The 23,469-nt window shown below is 43.3% G+C and overlaps 1 protein-coding gene across 4 annotated transcripts in view; it reads right to left on the bottom strand.

The window, feature by feature from the left end:
• Nucleotides 1–23,469, bottom strand: part of LOC121004016 (L-threonine ammonia-lyase-like) — a 181,918-nt gene that overhangs the window by 67,007 nt on the left and 91,442 nt on the right. For all 4 annotated transcript variants that reach the window (XM_040436039.1, XM_040436042.1, XM_040436038.1 and 1 more), the window contains one exon: nucleotides 11,903–12,028. In XM_040436039.1, coding sequence (XP_040291973.1) covers nucleotides 11,903–12,028 — 126 coding nt within the window. The remainder of the gene's footprint in view (nucleotides 1–11,902; nucleotides 12,029–23,469) is intronic.

The following is a 23,469-nucleotide window of genomic DNA, read 5'->3' as shown; positions in this document are numbered from 1 at the left end:
CCTAATAATTCTTTAGGTGAGTGTACTAGTGTCCAGATATGTGTGTGCTCTGGTCTTCTGCAGCCTTGTCCAAGCGAAAAAAGTGGCCTGCATTGTGTGTAGCCGCAGGGGGTGACTGTACGGTTTTAACCCATATGCCTCTAACAGTGCTTTCAGAGATTTTCTTTTAACAAAATGCTCCTCTATGAGCAACCTTTGATGGGGTACAGCCGGACACCCTCACTCCATGGCCTGGTCCAGTAGATTAGGTAAATAGTAATTGTACAAATCTGAAAAACCTCCCAGATGGAGTGGAGGATGTAATGCCTTCTTAGTAACTCTAGGCCGGGAACCATTCCATATAAAGTGCAACATATCCACTTGCAGTTGCTCGATTAAATATTTTGGTATCTTAAGGGGAATGCAGCGAAATTTATATAGAATTTTTGGCAGGATTAACATTTTTGCTGTGTTTATTTTTGCAATCCAGGATAGCTGTACATTAGAATACTTGGCATAATCTTTCTGTAATTCTGATCTTAGGTTTTTAAGATTGGAGGTAACCAATTTAGAGATAGAATGAGTCAGTTCCACCCCCCAGGTAAGCCAATGATTTCTCAGCCCAGTTATATTGAAAGCAACTACATATGCTGCTTTTCAGTGTGTCCGGAACATTAGTAGGTAGCACTTTATTTTCATTAACATTAAGCTTGTAGTAAGAAAGTTAGGAATATTGAAGGAATATTGAGTTATAATATTGGAAGCTGCCTCTAATGATCTTAGGGGGTCCGATAGTGTCAAAATAACATAATCAGCGTAGAGCCCCATTATGTTTGGACGCTCACTTACCGAGATGCCTGAGATGTCCCTACATGTACGAATAATTTCCGCCAACGGTTCCATGACCATGGTGAAGATAAGGGGCGATAATGGGCACCCTTGTCTGGTGCCGTTGGTGATTGGAAAAGCCTTTGATAAAAATCCTGAAGCTAAAATCCTTGCAGAGGGGGAGGAGTATAATCCAGATATAGCTTTTAATATGTGCCACTGAAATCCAAATTTTTTGAGTACTTGGTCCAGGAACCCCCAGTGTACCCTATCGAACGGTTTTTCAGCATCTAAGAAGACAAATACTGTAGGGGTCCTGGACCAATTCGCTATCTGAATTAAGTTTATCATACGTCTAGTACCATCCCTGCATTGTCTGCAGGGATGGTACTAGAGGGAGGGCAGAAAGTCGTTGATTCGGGCGGCTAACAATTTGGCAAACATTTTTAAATCCGCATTAAGCAAAGAGATCGGCCTAAAATTTTCCGAAGAATTAGGGGGTTTCCCTGGTTTGGGCAAGGTGACCACTTTCTAATTCTTTTCAATTGTGCAGCTATCCTCCATATATAATTTAAAGCTAGATAGCAATACCCCTCAGCCCTCTTCAGTTAGCATATCCTCTTTGTGCAGCGGACTGTAATAGGATACCTCTCATATATGCTTTGTGCATAAGCCATAAAGTATCTATGTGAATTTCTGAAGTGTTGTTAAAACTCAAAAATTCCTGTAAGGTGGTAGAGTATCCCTCAACCCTCTTAGGGCATTTGATTAAGTATGGATTCATTTTCCACTGTGGAGGGGGAGAATTAGGAAGGCCATCTTCAATCAATATACTCACAGGCGCGTGATCAGACCACGTGGCGCTCCCAATGTCAGCCCGCAGGTTTCTGGAGATTAGTATATAATCAATCCTTGATTAGGACATATGTACTGAGGAAATGAATGTGTAATTGCGTTCTCCTCCGTGCTGGTATCTCCATATATAATGATAAGGCGATTTATGAAGAATTGCCTAAAGGTCCACCCAGTGGCTACTGTGAAGTGAACTTTAATGAAGGTCTGAGTTAATCGGGACATTGAAGTCTCCACCTACAGGGAGTGCAGAATTATTAGGCAAATGAGTATTTTGACCACATCATCCTCTTTATGCATGTTGTCTTACTCCAAGCTGTATAGGCTCGAAAGCCTACTACCAATTAAGCATATTAGGTGATGTGCATCTCTGTAATGAGAAGGGGTGTGGTCTAATGACATCAACACCCTATATTAGGTGTGCATAATTATTAGGCAACTTCCTTTCCTTTCCTTTGGCAAAATGGGTCAAAAGAAGGACTTGACAGGCTCAGAAAAGTAAAAAATAGTGAGATATCTTGCAGAGGGATGCAGCACTCTTAAAATTGCAAAGCTTCTGAAGCGTGATCATCGAACAATCAAGCGTTTCATTCAAAATAGTCAACAGGGTCGCAAGAAGCGTGTGGAAAAACCAAGGCGCAAAATAACTGCCCATGAACTGAGAAAAGTCAAGCGTGCAGCTGCCAAGATGCCACTTGCCACCAGTTTGGCCATATTTCAGAGCTGCAACATCACTGGAGTGCCCAAAAGCACAAGGTGTGCAATACTCAGAGACATGGCCAAGGTAAGAAAGGCTGAAAGACGACCACCACTGAACAAGACACACAAGCTGAAACGTCAAGACTGGGCCAAGAAATATCTCAAGACTGATTTTTCTAAGATTTTATGGACTGATGAAATGAGAGTGAGTCTTGATGGGCCAGATGGATGGGCCCGTGGCTGGATTGGTAAAGGGCAGAGAGCTCCATTCCGACTCAGACGCCAGCAAGGTGGAGGTGGAGTACTGGTTTGGGCTGGTATCATCAAAGATGAGCTTGTGGGGCCTTTTCGGGTTGAGGATGGAGTCAAGCTCAACTCCCAGTCCTACTGCCAGTTTCTGGAAGACACCTTCTTCAAGCAGTGGTACAGGAAGAAGTCTGCATCCTTCAAGAAAAACATGATTTTCATGCAGGACAATGCTCCATCACACGCGTCCAAGTACTCCACAGCGTGGCTGGCAAGAAAGGGTATAAAAGAAGAAAATCTAATGACATGGCCTCCTTGTTCACCTGATCTGAACCCCATTGAGAACCTGTGGTCCATCATCAAATGTGAGATTTACAAGGAGGGAAAACAGTACACCTCTCTGAACAGTGTCTAGGAGGCTGTGGTTGCTGCTGCACGCAATGTTGATGGTGAACAGATCAAAACACTGACAGAATCCATGGATGGCAGGCTTTTGAGTGTCCTTGCAAAGAAAGGTGGCTATATTGGTCACTGATTTGTTTTTGTTTTGTTTTTGAATGTCAGAAATGTATATTTGTGAATGTTGAGATGTTATATTGGTTTCACTGGTAAAAATAAATAATTGAAATGGGTATATATTTGTTTTTTGTTAAGTTGCCTAATAATTATGCACAGTAATAGTCACCTGCACACACAGATATCCCCCTAAAATAGCTAAAACTAAAAACAAACTAAAAACTACTTCCAAAAATATTCAGCTTTGATATTAATGAGTTTTTTGGGTTAATTGAGAACATGGTTGTTGTTCAATAATAAAATTAATCCTCAAAAATACAACTTGCCTAATAATTCTGCACTCCCTGTATTACTACTTCTCCAGCAGCTTCTGTCTGCACTTTTTTAAACAGTCTCCTGCAAAAGGCCAACTGTCCGGCATTGGGAGTGTACACCGAGACCAACGTGTATTGTTTACCATCAATCGTGCATACCAGGATGACATATCTCCCAATAGAGTCGGTAATGCACTTTGTCAATGAGAACACGACTGTGGATTTTATACAAACAAAAACTCCCGCTTTCCTTTTCTTTTCAGCATGAGAGTGAAATATACCGGGAAACTTCTGGTGTACGCATCTATGTACATCCGTCTCCAACAAATGAGATTCTTGTATAAAGGCACATAACTTTTAGACTTGAGGATCTCTGTCCATAGCTGCGTATGCCTGTATGGGGAGTTCAATCCCCTCACGTTGAGCGAATATATCTTTGACCCCATGACAAGTAATCATAAACCCTCATTAAAAAGACAGCGGGATGCTAAAGTTTGGGCAACCTTGTTAAATTGTCATGATTTTCCTGTATAAATCGTTGGTTGTTACGATAAAAAATTTCAGTTAAATATATCATATAGGAGACACACACAGTCATAGTTGAGAAGTGAAATGAAGTTTATTGGATTTACAGAAAGTGTGCTATAATTGTTTAAACAAAATTAGGCAGGTGCATAAATTTGGGCACCACAAAAAAGAAATGAAATCAATATTTAGTAGATCCTCCTTTTGCAGAAATTACAGCCTCTAAACGCTTCCTGTAGGTTCCAATGAGAGTCTGTATTCTGGTTGAAGGTATTTTGGACCATTCCTCTTTACAAAACATCTTTAGTTCATTCAGGTTGGATGGCTTCCGAGCATGGACAGCTCTCTTTAAGTCACACCACAGATTTTCAATTATATTCAGTTCTGGGGACTGAGATTGCCATTCTAGAACGTTGTACTTGTTCCTCTGCATAAATGCCTTAGTGGATTTTGAGCAGTGTTTAGGGTCGTTGTCTTGTTGAAAGATCCAGCCCCGGCGCAGCTTCAGCTTTGTCACTGATTCCTGGACTGGCCACACAGCCCCACAGCATGATGGAACCACCACCATATTTTACTGTAGGTAGCAGGTGTTTTTCTTGGAATGCTGTGTTCTTTTTCCTCCATGCATAACGCCCCTTGTTATGGCCAAATAACTAAATTTTAGTTTCATCAGTCCACAGCACCTTATTCCAAAATGAAGCTGGCTTGTCCAAATGTGCTTTAGCCCATCTCAAGTGGCACTTTTTGTGCTGTGGGCGGAGAAAAGGCTTCCTCTGCATCACTCTCGCATACAGCATCTCTTTGTGTAAAGTGCGCTGAATGGTTGAACGATGCACAGTGACTCCATCTGCAGCAAGATAATGTTGTAGGTCTTTGGTGCTGGTCTGTGGGTTGACTCTGACTGTTCTCACCATTCGTCGCTTCTGTCTATCCGAGATTTTTCTTGGTCTGCCACTTCGAGCCTTAACTTGAACTGAGCCTGTGGTCTTCCATTTCCTCAATATGTTCCTAACTGTGGAAACAGACAACTGAAATCTCTGAGACAGCTTTCTGTATCCTTCCCCTAAACCATGATGGTGAACAATCTTTGTCTTCAGGTCATTTGAGAGTTGTTTTGAGACCCCCATGTTGCTACTCTTTAGAGAAAATTAAAAGAGGAGGGAAACTTACAATTGACCCCCTTAAATACTCTTTCTCATAATTGGATTCACCTGTGTATGTAGGTTAGGGGTCACTGAGCTTACCAAGCCAATTTGAGTTCCAATAATTCGTTCTAAAGGTTTTGGAATCAATAAAATGACAACAGTGCCCAAATTTATGCACCTGCCTAATTTTGTTTAAACAATTATAGCACACTTTCTGTAAATCCAATAAACTTCATTTCACTTCTCAAATATCACTGTGTGTGTCTCCTATATGATATATTTAACTGACATTTTTTATCGTAACAACCAACGATTTGTACAGGAAAATCATGAAGATTAACAAGGTTGCCAAAACTTTCGCATCCCACTATACACCCATTTATCAGTGTGGTGACACGATAAACCCCGGTGCTGCATGCTGCTTGGCGCAGAGATGTCCACAGCACATTCAAGAGATAAGAAGGAACATATTGAAATTAAAAACAAAAATGGTGATGTGTAACAAAAGGCCAATATGGCAAAAATGCCCTATCAGGGCTTCTGACCTCAATGGTCAGGAAAAAGATAAGGTGCTGGGGCAAAAAAGGAAAAAAAACGCCCCTGCCTCGGACCAACACATTATATTTGGTCCTTGCTTCTCCAATAAACTTCCATAACTCATGGATCAGGCAGTGTCCCAGTCCAGGGTAATCTTGTCTGGACGAGTGGCAGCGTCTCCCGCCAGTTGTGATTCTTCATGATAAGGCCCCATTCCAGCAACGGTATGCCGCTTGTGGAGAGTTGAGAGCCTGTAGGGACCCATTGTGGGTGACCAGCAATTTCACGGGGAAACCCTACCGGTACTTTACTTGATGCTCCCTCAACACTTTGGTAATGGGAACAAATTTCTTTCTTTTGGCCAAAGTTGCTGCAGATAGAAATGAGTAGATAGAAATGCCCTTGAAAACATCATATGGGTGGGGTCTTGCCTCAGAGCTCTCAGGAATGCCTCCAGAATCCAGAAGTGGATTCTTGCTACGACGTCCTGAGGTAGGGACCCGTCTAAACCCCTCGGTTTCGGCACTCTATGAATGCAATCTATTATCAGGTCTCTTTCAGTGACCGTCGGCAATGCTGCTTTAAGAAGCTTCTTAAGTAATGTCTCAAGCTCAGCTGACTCCACATTTTCTGAGATCCCACGGATTCTAATATTATTTTGACAGTGTCGATCCTCCAGGTCATGTAGTTTGGCTGAAAGTTTGGAAATGTCCTCCTCCATAGCCTCGTTGGGCATTTATGAGAGAGCTGTGTTATATAGCAAACTCTGCCATCTTAGTTTCCAAGTGCGCCGTGCGATCACCAATGCTTTGTATATCTCTTTTGAGATACCTAAAAAAAATCCCATCATATCTTCTTTCATAGAAGAGCGCAGGTTTTCCAGCAATGACCGCATAACATCCTCAGTGAGGTGACTAGTTAACGGACCATCTCTTTGGCGCCGATAGAGATACTCGTGGCGATAGTGGAGGCAGGAGAATGCGCTGACGGTGTGGCACCCCTTAGGCCTGAATCAACTGGCCCCGTTTTACCGAATCAGTTTTTTGGGGGGCAACAGGTATATATAACACCCATTGCAATTAGTTGTTCCAATAGCGTTTGTCCCTCTGTATAGCTGCAGTATCGCAGAAGAACTGCACACAACTGCTGCACAATACAAATGCATTATAATATACAGGTGTATATCACACCCCTCAGTATATCACACCCCTCTGTATATCACACCTATCAATAGCACTCCTATACCAGTCCTTAAAAGGACTTTTGTGGCCCTATTAGCTAGCGTTTGGTGTTTGTAACAGCCTGTCCCTGCTCCACAAAGCAACCTCTCCCTACACTGGCAAAGCAAAGAATGTAAAATGGCTGCAAGATCGGGTTCTGTGATAGGGTGGGGGTGTGTCCATGTGCTGAAACGTCTCAACTGGCTGTACTGTGCCACCTAATGGATGTGTCATGGGTCAAAGTTTGGCGCAATGCAAAAGAATATGGCGCCATATGTTCGCATGTTCGGAGAATTGTGAACTCGCAAAGTTTGCCGTTAAACATGCCGTTTGCATTAGGGCAAAACTGATCCATTTTGGACTGCTTGTGAGAGCCCTGAAACGGATCTCACAAACGGAAACCAAAACCCCAGTGTGAAAGTAGCTTAACGCAGCTTGTGCTGACAAGTGTAGAAGTGACCCCAAGAATTTTGGAAACTCCACTTGTTAAAAGGTGGAGTGAGCATTTCCACCCTGCAGATGTTTTGCAAAAATCAATGCATAGCAAAGTTAAAATATTTTGGCATTTAAGTACCCAATATGTTGTGTCCACCGCGTGCCAGTGTGAAGAGTAAACACTCTTATTAATATACTGTGTTTTCTAGTTTTAGCAACCATGTGGCCCTAATCTTTTATCTGACTGTAAGAGAGGGCTCACAATTACAAGAGCACCATAAGCATTTTGAGGACCAATGTGGGGAATTACATTACTTGTGCTGACAACTGTAGAGGCTCTGGGGTGAAATAATAAATGGAATCCCCAAGAAGAGACCCCAATTTGGAAAGTACAACCTTCAATAGTATTTATTAAGGAGCAGAGTGAGCATTTTGGTACCGCAGGTATTTTGAATAAATGAATGCACAGCAGGCTGTGCAAAATGAAAATTTAAATTTTTCCACAGATATGGCATTTCAGTGCTGAATATGTTGTGCCCAGCATGTACCATTTGAAACACACCACACCCCTTACATTGTTAGGTGGGTTCTACTGGTTGTCAACTTCTGTTTGAGCACCGGGCAGAGTTCGGAAATGAAAGGCCACCTTTTGACTTTTGCAACGCAGATTTTGATGGATTGGTTTATGGGCAGATAAAGCCTTTCAGTCCCCACTATGCTGTACCCAGCTAGTGACATCTGAGACACACCATGGCCCGTAAATTGTTAAACAGGTTCTACTTGGTGCAGAAATGGCAAAAACGTAGCAGTAAACTCTTATTTTCGTAAGGTGCAGAGTTCAAAAGGGAAATTTTGATGGATTGATTTATGGGAGCCATGTTGCTTTCAAACAGCCTCAGTGGAACAGTACAGCTATCTTCTGCGAACCATACATTTTTATTTTTCTCTCTCTCTTTTTGATCACATTTTATCTAGTTTTTTGGAAAGCAGGATGAAGGACAGGCAGCAATTCCACCCTTGCTTTTTGGAATTAGTTTTTTTGGCATGTAGTGTGTAGGAAAAATGATATGTTAACTTTATTCTGCCCTTCAATACAATTATATATAGCAATTTTCTGAGAGCCATATTTATTTTAATTTTTTTGGCGATGTCTTCTGTGTGGGCTCTTTTTTTGTGGGATGAGTTGACGTTTTCAATGGTACTATTTTGGGGTACATGAGACTTTTCGATTGTCCTGAATAAGCGAGCACAGTGAAATGTGTGAAATCAGTTTGGGATGTTGGAAAGGGGTTAAAGGGTTCTCCAGGAAAGGGTTCTACAGGAATTAGGAAAATGAAAACACTTACATATTACTTTATTATAAATATATTCCCAAATACCTTTCATTAGTTATAATGGCTTGTTATGTCAGGGGAGCAATCATTAGGAGAAATAAAATGGCTGCCGTCCCATTAGTACACACAGAACCTGTCCTAATCACACAGCAGGACAAGTTACTTCACAACACTGAGCTAAAGAGCTGCCTCAGCCTTCTCTGCTCTGCTTGTCAGGGATTATGATACAGATGATATAAGATCTTCAGATGAATCCCTGTAGGAATGGAGTTCATGAGGAGACATGAAGTACAGAGAGGAGGTGGGGATGTGGATAATGAGCAGCAGTCCTTGTATGCAGTCTCCATTACCACAGTCTGTCCTGTCGGTCCTCTCTGTAGTTCATGTCCCCTCATTAATGTCATTCCTACAGAGATTCAGCTGAAGTTCTTATCAGATGTATTCAGGATGGTAATCCCTGACAAGCAGAGCAGAGAAGAGGATGAGGCAGCTCTTTAGCTCTGTGTTGTGAAGTAACTTGTCCTGCTGTGTGATTAGGACAGGTTTTGTGTGTACTAATAGGATGGCGACCATTTTATTTCCCCTGATGATTGCTTCCCAGACAAAATGAGCCATTATAACTAATGCAATGTATTTGGCAATATATTTATAATAAAGTAATACTTGAAAATGCGGTTATTGTGTAAAACGTAAAAAAATAAAAATAAATAGACATATTTGGTATCGCTGCATCTGTAACGACCGGATCTATAAAAATATCACATGACCAAAAAGGTGAACAGTGTAAAAAAAAATAATTGAAAAATGACACCAAACTGCTTTTTTGTGACCTCACCTCACAATAAATGAGATAAAACACAAAAATAAGCCCTTTACATAGCTCAGTCAACAAAAAAATAAAAGTTAGCACTCTTAAAAACCATGTCAGAAAATTCCATGTTAGAAAATCCAAATGCCGCTACTTCCCTTCTGAGCCCTGGCATATGCCCAAACAGCAGTTTACGGCCACAATTGGGGTGTTACTGTATTCAGGAGAAAATGGGTAGCAAATTGTGGGGGGATATTCTCCTGATATCCTTTATGAAAAAGAAAGTTTTTTATTAAATGAAATTGGTCATTTTGACCCTTTTTCCGTTACACCATACACTGTATTGGAAATATATTTTTATATTTTAATAGTATGGGCGTTTTCAGTCGTGGTGAAACCTATGATGTTTATATTTTTTGGTATTTATGTATTTATTTTTTTATTATATGGTGATGTAAACTTTTATATTTTTTTATTTTTTATATATTTTTTTATTTTTGTAATGATTTTAAAGCTCGTATTTGAACAATCATGGATCTTTAAAATATGTTTATTACTGACTATTGTTAATTTCTTATGTTGGCCTACCACCTTGTGGCCAAAATTAGAATTGCAGCTTCAATGCCCTCAGCCTCTTCAGTGAGGTTAAGCACATTGAATCCAATTACCGGAATCCTCATTGGCCACAAAGGATGCCGGTAAGAAGCCAGGAAGTGCGAGCTTTGGGATTTTCACCCTTTAGATACCGTGATCTCACTTAATCACGGCATCTAAAGGCTTTAATTTCCGCGATCGGCATTATTGCCAGTCGCGGTAATTAGCCACGAGTCACTGCTGTTTGAAACAGCGGAGACCCGCTGGCCATGACGCCCACTGCACGTGTGAGCTGGCGCCAGGTTTGCATATCGCTCCAGTGCCGTCTATGGTTGCAAAAGAGTTAAAATGGGTCATTTATGGGTGGTTTCCAATTTGTCAGATCCTCAAAGTAACTTCAGAACTGAACTGGTCCTTGAAAATTTCAAAAATTGCTTCTAAAATTCTAACGCCCTAAAAAATAAAATTACATTACCAAAAAGATGCCAACATAAAGTAGACACATGGTGAATGTTAATTAATAAGTATTTTATGAGGTCCCACTGTCTTAAAAGCAGAGAGATTCAAACTAAGAAAATAGTAATTTTTTCCAAATTTTCGTTAACTTTTGGATTTTTTTATAAATAAAGGTAAAACATATTGACTCAAATTTACCGTTAACATGATTTACAATGTGTCACGAGAAAACTGTGTCAGAATGGCTTGGATAAATAAAAGCATTCCAAAGTTATTACCACATAAAGTGACACGTCAGATTTGCAAAATTTGTCCTGTTCAGGAAGGGGACAAATGGCCGGTCTGGAAGTGGTTAAAGGCTATGTACACCTTTGGGAGCAATTTTTTTTAAAGTATTGCATTGTGGCTAAAAATCTTTTTTTAACTTGGTCTTTATTACAAATATTGAACCCTTTTTTTTCTGTACAGGGCGGAGATTCTCTAATAGAAAAATAATTTTTAGCCCAAAATAAGTAAAATGCCATCATGAAAAAAATTGCCTCCAAAGGTGTACATAGTCTTTAAAGGTGTTCTTCAGGGCTGTAACATTGTTCTTTATTGTATGTCTCCCTCATAGCTTGGGTGGGTAATTTACCACAAGCAAAATGTTGCAGAGATTGCTTTTGTTTTCCTACATTATCACACAATTGCAGTAGATAGTTACAGTGCAACTTGCTATGATGTCTAAAGGTGGACAACAGTGTCAGCAAATAAAGACTATATGGGAAATTTATCAAGACTGGCATTTTACACGCTGGTCTTAAAGGGGTTGTCCGGTTTCCAATATTCATAACCTATCCTCAGGATAGGTCATCCATTCCAGATTGGCGAGGGTCCAACACCCGGCACCCCTGCCGATCAGCTGTTTGAAGAGAATGCAGGGTTCCTGCGAGCCCTGCATTCTCTTCACTGTTTACTTGCTCGCCCTCTAAATTGCAGTGACGAGCACTGTAATTACACACTAGAATTCTCTAGAAGGAGAAGCAGCATTTGTACTTGCACTCCGTCCTATTCAAATAAACGGGACAGAATGCAGCGCTCGCATTAGTGCTGTGTTCCCTTTGTACAGGTGATTAGCAGGGGTGCCAGGAGTTGGACCCACACCAATCTGATACTGATGACCTATCCTGAGGATTGGTCATCTATTTCGGAAACAGCACAACCCCATTACTTTCCCACCACAATTATTAAGAGGAACAGGCTTCTTAATATTTGTGTCACATCTGTGTAGGTCCTTTCATATTTTAAGATATACTGATAATGCTGAATTTATTATGCACAAATCTGCTGTGTGTGAATAAACTCTTTCTACTACTGACTGTAATATAATTGTGAACAGTAATGTACGAACAGTATATGTCATGGGCTGTGTTACCTTTTCCCTTTCAGGTCCGGGAGTGCTCCAGATATTATAGCTGCCAGTCCCATTGCTCCTTCTGCATCTGCCGTAACCCTCTCACACTCTAGCAACCTCAGCATGGACAACAACACGTCCTCCTCTCTGGATGGAGACAGAACTACTTAATCATTATCATTTTGGCATTTCTTACCGTTCATTCAGCAAGCAGTAATATAAGAGAGTGCAGCAGATTGCTGTTAAAGGAATCCTTCTTGCACAGTGCTGTATAAAAGAGGAGATTTAATCAAGAAACTGTCTATAGTTACAGTTAGTATTGAGCGAAGTGGAATTTGATCCGTAGTTTAGTAAAAGTTAAAAAGTGCATTATATTATATATTGTGTCGGTATTAACTTCCTTCTAGAATTATATTCATCTGTCGTCTTTGGCCTTGAGATAGTCTGCAGAGCATCTGCAGACTATCTAGTCGTGACTGTGTGAAGCGTGCCAGTTCTGGGTGTGCAGCCAAAGAGTGAACAAGAAGACAAAATAGATAAGGGGAGTACAAGGGAGTACAAGGGATCATCCCTCTTCTGTACCAATCTATGTACCGTATTTTCGCCCTATAAGACGCACCGGCCCATAAGACGCACCTAGGTATTAGAGGGGGACAATAATAAAAAAATATTTTTTTATTACACCTCAGGTCAGACCACCAATCAGACCCCCAATGTTAATCAGACCTCAGCTGGCAGCCCCAATCAGACCCCCAATGTTAATAAGACCCCAATAAGACCTAAAATCAGACCCCCAATCAGATCTCAGCTCAGACCCCAATGTAAATGACCCCCAATCAGACCTCAGATAAGAGCCCCATGCCTCTCATTAGCCCCCATTATCAGCCCTTATGCCTCTCATTAGCCCCCATATCAGCCCATATGCCTCATTAGCCCCCATTATCAGGCCTTACGCCTCATTAGCCCCCATTATCAGCCCTTATGCCTCATTAGCAGCCATTATGCCTCTCATTAGCCCCCATTATGCCTCTCATTAGCCCCATCAGCCATTATGCCACCATTATGCCTCTCATTAGCCTCCATCAGCCATTATGCCCCCAGCAACCATTATGCCCCCATCATGCCTCTCATTAGCCCCCAGCAGCCATTATGCCCCCATTATGCCTCTCATTATCCCCATCAGCCATTATGCCCCATTATGCCTCTCATTAGCCCCCAGCCGCCATTATGCCCCAGCAGCCATTATGCCCCCATTATGCTTCTCATTAGCCCCCATCAGCCATTATGCCCCCATTATGCCTCTCATTATCCCCAGCAGCCATTATGCCCCCATTATGCCTCTCATTATCCCCCATCAGCCATTATGCCCCCATTATGCCTCTCATTAGCCCCCATCAGCCATTATTCCCCCAGCAGCCATTATGCCCCCATTATGCCTCTCATTATCCCCATCAGTCATTATGCCCCCATTATGCCTCTCATTAGACCCCATCAGCCATTATTCCCCCAGCAACCATTATGCCCCCATTATGCCTCTCATTATCCCCCATTATGCCTCTCATTAGCCCCCATCAGCCATTATGCCCCCAGCAGCATCAGGTTTTATAAAATAAAAAAAGACTTACCTCTCCTGCTCCTGGATGCCGCCACTCCTCACTGCCCATGCTCAGTCTTACTCCTCCACAGTCTGCTGCGCTGTGAACTGGCGCGCAGAGTGTGAGGTCACAGTGCGCCTTCACGCTGTGCGCAGCCCTGCACAGCTGACAGCCAAGGACCAGCAAGCGGTGAGTACAGATCTTTCACCGCTTCCCGATCCTCCGGTACTAATGAGCGCTTCCATAATAGAAGCGCTTCATTAATATTTGCTCCATAAGTCACAGGGGCATTTCCCCCCTACTTTTGGGGGGGGGGCGAATGCATCTTATGGGGCAAAAAATACAGTAAATGTCAAATGTTATGTTTATGGTTTATGAAGGTTGGCCTGTATCCACCACCTTATCTGTAAGTATTATATAATCTTATACAATGTTTCATAAAAGTGAAATGATCTTGGACACATACTGTTTGTGTCTCAAATTATTCTCTGATCCGAGTTCGGTAACTTTCTACTAATTTGGATTTCACATGAAAATCTGTGGAACCTGATTAAGGTTTGATAACAACTTTTTTTTTTATAGATAAACAATTCTATTATGCCTTGATTCTCAAATTGGGGTGAATAACCTGTCTCCTTCAACTGATATTGGAGTGTCCACCTTGTTTAATAACGAAACAATTCTATTAGGCCTTGATTCTTAAATCAGGGTGAATAACCAGTATTGTTCTGCTGTTATTGGGGTGTTCACCTTTTTTAATAGATAATCAATTTTATTACGCCTTAATTCTCAAATTGGGGTGAATAACCTGTCTTATTCTACTGGTATTGGGGTGTGCACCTTTTTTTAATAGATAAACAATTCTATAAGGCCTTGATTCTCAAATTGGGGTGAATAACCTGTCTTGTTCTACTGGTATTGGGGTGTCCACCTTTTTTTAAATATATAATCGATTCTATTAGGACTTGATTCTCAAATTGGGGTGAATAACTTGTCTTGTTCTACTGGTATTGGGGTTTCCACCTTGTTTAATAGATAAATAATTCTATTAGACCTCGATTCTCAAATTGGGGTGAATAACCTGTCTTGTTCTACTAGTATTGGGGTGTCCATAATCCACATTGACATTGAATAAATTATTTTATATATACAGTTAGTGTTAATGTACAGTTGCCAGGGCAGTGGCAAAAATGTTGCTGTAGCCGGCAGAAGATACCAATGAGCAATGCAGCTGTACAACACAAATATGAGCTTATTGAGGACAATCAGCAGCTACTGACAAGCCCAGAGCCTATTTCGGACAATCAGCAGCCCAGATTTGGAGGAGAGGTCCGCTGCTTCCTCCTGTAAGTGTGCAAGTAACAATGATGACAGTCGCGTGGGAGCAGGTGTTGAGAGCGCTCGGGAATGCGGCCATGAGTTTGGTGAGGGTGACATAAGTGACGAGCAGACAGTAGTGGATGATGATGTAGCTGATGACACATGTGGTTGACTCTGAACATTTCAGAGAACTGATGGCTTGTGTCAAGCCAAGATAGTGAGTGCAAAGCCATCACTACCATTTAAAAAAAAAAAGCTGTACCAGCCATGCAAACTTACATACACCAGAAGGTGGGCCAGTCCTTGAGCCTGTCAGTGTCTGGTACAGTTCATTGAAGCGTCAACGTGTGGAGTTTTACCTATGTTCAAGGCCCACTGGGTGAATGTGTTTCCTGCCCAGGCACACCAGCAACTTGCCTTTCGCGTTCTCATGCTGTGATTCAGGTGCCAATGTCCTCCTCTGTCTCCTTATCATCCACCTTGTCCTCAGCCTCCACTGTAGGCACAGTTCTGAGTGGTGCTCCCGCATACCACCTAGGCAGAATATAGCAATGTTGGTTGCTGCCTATGTGTGCCATCACCCATCCTTACGAAGGTCAGACCAGGGGGACCCTCTGTGCTCACTCTCCACTGCCATGACTGCTGGAGGAGGCAGGGGTGGGGGGCTGGAGCAACAGTAGCTCAGTCAGCAGTATCTTGAGTCTCGAGTCTCTGATGAGCAGGTTTCTTCACCCGCCAACTGAAGAAACCAGCCAGCAGGAGGACATGGAGCAGATATACAGGTTAAATTGATTCAAAAATCAAAAAAGGACTCAAACCGCAATATTTCTCGGAGCGCAGCAGGTCTATGGTGAGGTAGGTTCCAATTCACACTAAGTCCAAAATTCTATAAATGAGACCGTGCAGCTCATACACCACCGACGGGAATATACACAATCAGACTTGAAGCAGAGAATCTTCTTCACATGTATTTAATCACTGGGCTTGCGGTCCGACCACAACAGTCATTCACTCTATTTCCTAGATGTCGTACGGAAAGAGCTTGACATAGTGAAGTACCGCAAGTATTTCATTAATCACACATTTATTGTTATACTCACAAAGTTAAAATTGATCAGCACATATAAAATCATATGGAGTATTTTTTCAGTTTTAAACCTTCCTGACCCGGGTTTCGCTTTCGCTTGCTTCATCAGGAGCAACTCTATGTTTTAATTCCCAGCCGACCTTTTATAATTATGTGGGAGTTATCGACATTCATCCAGCTTCACTAAATGGTCTGGACTTACTTATACTCCTCCTTACTAAAACACTTCAAAAACATAAAAACCATTAAAAAAAAATAATCTTAAAAGTTTATAGCTAAAATATGTTTTTCATACAAATAATTGAGACCTTTTACTAACATGCCATACTCCAATATAGCCTACCTATATGCATTATTAACCCATATAGAGAACATAATTAATTTGGGCTGTGTTCACATTGATGTATTTATCTTGCTATTAAATAATGGTAAATGAGGTATAGATACAATTTCAAGTGTTTTAGATAGATGCAGTTTATGAGCAATGTGAACACAGCTCAAATTTATTATTATTATTTATTATTAAAGCGCCATTCATACCATAGCACTGTACATATGAAAAGGGATATACAGTACATACATAATACAGACAATTGCACTAATCATAAACAAGACGAGTTACAAACTGGTACAGAAGGAGAGCGGGCCCTGCCCGTGAGGGCTTACAATCTACATGGTATGGGAGAAGGACACAGTAGGTGCGGGTGAAGTTGGTCATGGCGGTATAGAGGCAGCAGGGTCACTGGTTGTAGGCTTGTCTGAAGAGGTTGGTTATGTTCTCTATATGGGCTAATAATGCATATAGGTAGGCTATATTGGAGTATGGAATATGTGTTAGTAAAAGGTCTGAATTATTTGTATGAAAAAAATATTTTAGCTATAAGCTTTTAAGATGAATAGTTTTTTTTATGGTTTTTATGTTTTTAAAGTGTATTAGTAAGGAGGAGTATAAGTAAGTCCAGACCGCTTTTTGTGAAGCTGGATGAATGTCGATAACGCCCACATAATTATAAAAGGGCGGCTGGGAATTAAAACATAGAGTTGCCCCTGACGAAGCAAGCGTAAGCGAAACCCGGGTCGGGCAGGTGTAAAACTAAAAAATACTCCATATGATTTTATATGTGCTGTTGCTCAATTTTAACTTTGTGAGTATAACAATAAATGTGTGATTAATAAAATACAGTACTTGCGGTACTTCACTATGTCAAGCTCTTTCCGTATGACATCTAGGAAATAGGGTGAATGACTGTTGGAGTCGGACCGCAAGCCCAGTGATTAAATACATGTGAAGAAGATTCCCTGCTTCAAGTCTGACTGTGTATATTCCCATTGGTTGTGTATGAGTTGTGCGGTCTCATTTATAGAACAGGACATGGAGCAGAACCTGAACCAGCAGGTGGTGGCATACTTGGACAGCACCCTGTCATCCCAGATCCAAGATCCTTTGGACTACCAGGCAGCCAAAGTAGAATTGTGGCCGCAATGGGTCGCATTTGCTCTGGGCAAGTTTTTTTCTGCCAAGCCAATAGTGTGGCATCAAAGCAGGTGTTTGAGAGATTAATCTTTATAAAAATGAATCAGGCATGGGTTAGCCAGGATTTCCACATACCAGTGCATCGGAGTAGATCAATCTGGCAGTAATGTTCTGACTGCAGTGTGCTGCCACAGCAGAACATTGTGAAATATGGTCCGTTACTTTTGGCCACGTGCTTTAGCCATTATTCTGATGCTGCCACTCACTTGCTGCCTCTGCTGCCATCTTCTACTACTGCCACAATCTTTTGCTGTTACAGCCACTGCTGTTGTCCCCCCACTCTGTGACTGGGCCACTATGTTGACTCTTCTTGCAGTTGCCACCCTCACCGGCCACTATGTTGACTCCTCATGCTGTTGCCACCCTCACCACTCTGTGACTGGTTCACTATGTCGACTCCTTATGCGGATTCCACCCTCACCACTCTGTTCTGGGGCCACTTGTGTCCCTGTTTGGCCTTGTTGACATTACCCTTTATTTTACCCTTCTGATCTGTCAGAAGAACCAAAAATTGAAAAAAACTACGCATCCTGTCTTTGGAACATCCATAAGGCCTCGATCACACAGCCAATATTTTGCATCTGGATTTCATCATGATTCAGAAGCCAAAAGCAGGAGTCGGTCCAAAACATAGAAGACATGGAAATATTTCCATCACAGCAACTCTGTTTTGGACCTAATCCTGTTTTTGCTTTACAAATACTGATAAATTACTGACCAAATAACCTTATTTGGTCAGTTAATTCTAGCAGTTACTGTATGGTGAGCCAAAATCAGGAGCAAATCCTATTCTCAGATAAGGTATCCTGAAAAGATCTGCACATGTTCTGTGTTTTTGAATCGTAACTGACCGAAGAAGTGAAGTGGGAACTGAGCTTAATAGTGACGTACACCACGTGTGCTCGAGCGCGATGCTCGAATCTCCTCCCCGCATGTTTGTTGGCTGCTACGCAGCCAATCAACATGCTGGGAAGTACTGGCACTCACTGTAATAGCATATCCATGTTGGTGACTGGCATTACAGTGATTGGCTGGCCGACACGCGTCATTGGGTGCTATATAGCACCCGATGACGCGTGGTTCGGCTCAGTCTTAGGGAGAGTTGCAGCAGAAGGGACAGATAGTGTCGGGACAGGAATCTTTTTTTTTTTCAGGCAGGGTTTACTGTTGAAAGGGGTTAGAGACCCAAAAGTCCTTTTAAGGACTATTGTTTTATCTGGCTGCAATATATATTTATGTGTTATTTATATATATATATATATATTCATAAGCATTAATGATTTTTACTTTTAAGAATTTGTCTAAACCCTTTGTGAAACTGTCCACTGTTCCTGCTGTGACCTCGTCCTGAGGAAGTCTATTCCACAGCTTCAGTTCTTACAGTAAAGAAGTTTTGATGCTTCCGGAGACTGAACTTTTTCTTCTCCAGTCAGAGGCAGTGCCCTCTTGTCTTTTGAGCGCATTTTACATGGAACAGCTTTTCACCATATTTTTTGTATGGCCCATTTATATATTTGTATAGGTTAATCATGTCCCCCTTAGACGTCTCTTCTCAAGACTAAATAAATTCAATTTTTTTAATCTTTCTTCACAACTAAGACCCTCCATGCCCCTTATAATTTCAGTCGCTCTCCTCTGTACTTTTACCAGCTGCAGTGCATCCTTTCTATGGACTGGTGCCCAGAACTGGACTGCGTATTCCAGATGAGGCCGCACCAGCGCTTTGTAAAGTGGTAATATTACATCCCTGCCCCATGAGTCCATGCCTCGTTTAAAGCATAACAATATCCTGGTGGCCTTAGAAGCAGCTGATTGACATTGTATGCTGTAATTTAATCTACCATCCACAAGGACACCCAAATCCTTCTCTATATGTGATTCTCCCAGTGTTACATCCTCTAGGACATATGAAGCACAGAGATTATTACTACCAAGATGCAGAACTTTACATTTACAAGTTGATGCCCAATCACTCAGAGTGTTCAAGTCAGCTTGTAGTTGTCACGGCCATGGCTATGACCGTGACTCCTGAACCGCATGCGGTTGTCAGCGGTTTTCTTTGGTGTTCAATCACAGGTGAGGGCTGTGGTATTTGCCTCACCTGTGGTTGCCGCTGGCAACAGTGTGTATGTGGCAGCGTAGCAGGCTGAGCTGTGCCATTGCAGCTCGCTACGTTGTGCATGCGGTTTTGAGTTATGTGTGTATGTGTGCACTTCCTTTTTATGTTATTGTGTGCACGTCTCCTTTAAGTGGTGTTTTCCCTTCCCTGGTGTTGGAAGGGTTAATCTCCTTCCTAGTGTGTGTGTGTGCACTGGGTGTGTCCGACTGTGGGGTGTGGCTTCTTGGCCTATAAAGCCTCACTGCTTTTGCAGGCCTGCAGGTTGCTTCAGCCATGCTTAGCTGAGAGCAGCCTCATGTCTTTATTACCTGCCAGTAAGAGCCACCCCTGTGGTCATAACCATAATGTCGCTTTAAGTTATTTCTAGTTATGTGTGATGTCCGTGTGATGTTTTATATGTGATTTTGTGCAGCTATGGATCTGGGTCCCTGTGTGGGGATGCGTTTGTGATCTGCACCCTGCTAACACAGGGATCCAGTCAGCAAGGCTGTGGCAGGTAGGTGGAACTCTTTGTTCACCTGCCATATCCATAGAGCTGTTTATGTTTCCCCTTTTCCTGCAGCTTGGCCGTTGAGACTCCTGCTCCTCCGTGTCTAGGAGGAGTGGGCTTGTCTTACTCAGCTCCTAGGTGAGGGTCATCTTGAGGGCTAGCAGGGACTTTTAGGTTCCGGAGCATGGGCCCTCCTACCATCAAGGTTGGCTCATGTAGCTAGGAGCCAGGGTCAGGTTAGGGATGCGTTTAGGAGGTGACCTGCTCCCTAATCCTGTCTTCATGGCCAAGCAGCCGTAACATCACCGGGCTTCACACGGCTGAGGATTTCCCCCATCCTCAGCCGTGACAGTAGTTTATCTTTCATAGACTGTACAGCAGGATTGTTGCCACAAGCAAGTTAACTGTCAACGAGGGATTTTGAAGTTGTGTGGTAACTGTTATTTTAAGCCATAGATGTAGCAAATTCGTAGTTTCCAAAAGGTTGTATTAAAGGGGTTCTCCGAGAATTACGAAAATCAAAATACTCAAATATTACTTTATTATAAATATATTCCCAAATACCTTTCATTTGTTATAATGGGTTGTTTTATCTTGGGAGCAATCATTAGGAGAAATAAAATGGCCGCCATCCTATAAGTACACACAAAACCTGTCCTAATCACACAGAAAGCCATGTTACAACACTGAGCCAAAGAGCTGTCTCATCCTCCACTCTGCTCTGCTTGTTAGGGATTATGATCCTGAATACAGCTGATAAGATCTTCAGCTGAATCTCTGTAGGAATGGAGTTCATGAGGAGACACTAAGTATAAAGAGGAGGTGGGGATGTGGCTAATGGGCAGCACCATGTATGCAGTCTCCATTACCACAGCGCCATATTACCACAGTCTGTCCTATCCATCCTTTCTGTACTTCATATCTCCTCATAAACTTCATTCCTACAGAGATTCAGCCAAAGATCTGTATTCAGGATCATAATCCCTGACAAATAAGAGAGGAGGATGAGGCAGCTATTTACCTCATTGTTGTGAAGTAACTAGTGATGAGCGAGCACCGAAGTGTTCGGGTGTTCGGTCCGCACACATCGCGATATCGCTCGGCCGAGCACCCGAGTATTATGGAAGTCAATGGGAGACAACCAGGCATCCCCTGCTCGGATGAGGGGAGGGTGCCTGGACCATAGGAAAAGGTCTGAAAGTGATGGAAACACCTCTGAAATCGATCAGGAACAGCAGGGGGACCATGTCTGGATGCATCTTGGACACCAATGTCGCTGCTGGGAACCATGTTGTCCAAGTTGTATGCCACTTTAACAGACTGAGAAAAAAATGGACAAAACCCCGCCCCCACAAAAAAAGCGCCTTTTTAGAGGAAAAATTGTTAGGATTTTTTTTTTCCTGTAGATTCAATTGTATATACAGTGTAAGTGCTGCCAAAAATTACAAGGAAGAAGAGATACAGCCTGTATATTACATAAAGGAGGGCCTCATTCACATGGTGCTACAATTGTTCAGGTAGTGGAACTCCTACACTCATAAAGCCTATGCACTAGGCTATATTGTATCCAAGATGGCATTGATGATGGCTGTCCTGCGGCTTTACAGCCACCTACCTCAGCCCCCCCCCTCAGGCTAGCGTTGCGCTGGTCTCCTGTGTCTCCCCCCCCCCCCCCCCCCGACTTCAAAGCTCCCCTGACTTCCCAGCTCCCCCCCCTCCCAGGCCAGCGTTTGCGCCGATCTCCTGCGTCTCCCTGACTTCCAAGCTGCTGCGGCTCCTCCGTGCCTGCATATAAGTTAACCCTCCCCCTCCGGCCAAGCTCCTCATCAGGGTACAACGGTGTCTCCAGGAAGAATTGCAATGGTTGCTCCCAGCGTTGCCCTTAAGGCCCCCACCCTCTCCAGATCGGATCTCACCCGCTGGGAGACGGGCGGCACCTCCCTCCTGGAAGGCAAGCTGCTGTTCGACGAGGTGTGGAGCCATGCAGCAATGATCTCCGAAGCCACGCCGACAGCCCATGCTTACAGACGGCCTAGAGGTCGCTGTGCCGGTGTTCTCGTCAGACTAAGGAGGAAAGGTCTGAGGTCAGCGGAACGCATCCACCATTCTTTGCGCTCAAACGACCGGAGAGCGGTCTGGAAGGGCCTTAGGTCCGCGACCAACTACAAACCCCCCCGGCGCTCACCACCCCTCGTCAAGCGCTGGCAGAGGAGCTGGGCAGGTTCTACTGCAGATTCGAGACCTCAGATTCGAGGGTGATGTAACTCGGACAATGCCCCCCAGAGTGGGCACCCCAGTCCCGACTGCCACATTATCTGGCCCGCTCGCTGACTTTGCTGATCCACCTACAGTGAATGTGACTACAGTTCGCACCCTGCTGTCCAAGCTAAATGCGAGAAAAGCCCCTGGTCCCGATGGTGTCACTCCTGCGTGATGAAATATTGCTCAGTCCAACTGGCCGCGGCCCTCACCCCAATCTTTGACAGATCCCTTAAGGAGGGACATGTCCCTGCCTGCTTTAAGATCTCAACTATCATCCCTGTGCCGAAGAAGCAGGGCGTTTCTGATCTAAAGAACTTCCGGCCCGTGGCTCTGACTTTGGTGGTCATGAAGACCCTAGAGAAGGTGGTCCTCTCCATCCTGAAGACCGCCACTCTGGACCGGCTGGACCCTCTGCAATTCGCCTACAGGGCAAACAGATCCACTGACGATGCGATTAACATGTGCCTAGAATACGTCACTGAACACTTCGACAAACCCAACACATACGCGAGAATCCTCCTTCCAGACTTCAGCTCGGCTTTTAATACCATCTCCCCCAGCATCCTGCAGAGGAACCTTACGGTGCTTGATGTCCACCCAACACTACGACATTGGATCATGGACTTTCTCACTAACAGGTCCCAGGTCGTCAGATTAGGCAATCTGACCTCCAAACCGAGGGTCACCAACACTGGCGCCCCTCAGGGATGTGTACTATCTCTGTTCCTGTTCTCTCTGTACACGAACGAGTGCAGATTGGAGGAGGCCTCAGTTAAAGTCATCAAGTTCGCAGATGACACCACACTCGTGGGCCTGATTAGCGACAGCGATGAGCAGGCCTACCGTAAGGAAATCGACAGGGTCAGCAACTGGTGCGGCGCGCACAATCTGGTCCTAAACGCCACAAAGACGGTCGAGCTGGTCGTCGACTTCAGGAAGGGAAGGGTAGTCCCCCCCCCCCCCCCGACCTATATTGACGGATCTATAGTCGCAAGGGTATCCAGTCCCCACCTCCTAGGCACGACAATCTCTGGGGACCTATCCTGGCGTCCCAACATCTCGTCCATCATAAAGAAGGCTCACCAGCGGCTCTATTTCCTTCGACAACTGAGGAAGTTCGGCATGGCTCAGGACCTACTGAAGTCCTTCTACTCCTGTACCATCGAGTCGGTATTGTTCTT

Source organism: Bufo bufo, chromosome 6, assembly GCF_905171765.1.
Source record: "Bufo bufo chromosome 6, aBufBuf1.1, whole genome shotgun sequence".
Lineage (NCBI taxonomy): Eukaryota > Metazoa > Chordata > Amphibia > Anura > Bufonidae > Bufo > Bufo bufo.
This window is presented reverse-complemented; position numbering and strand designations above follow the sequence as displayed.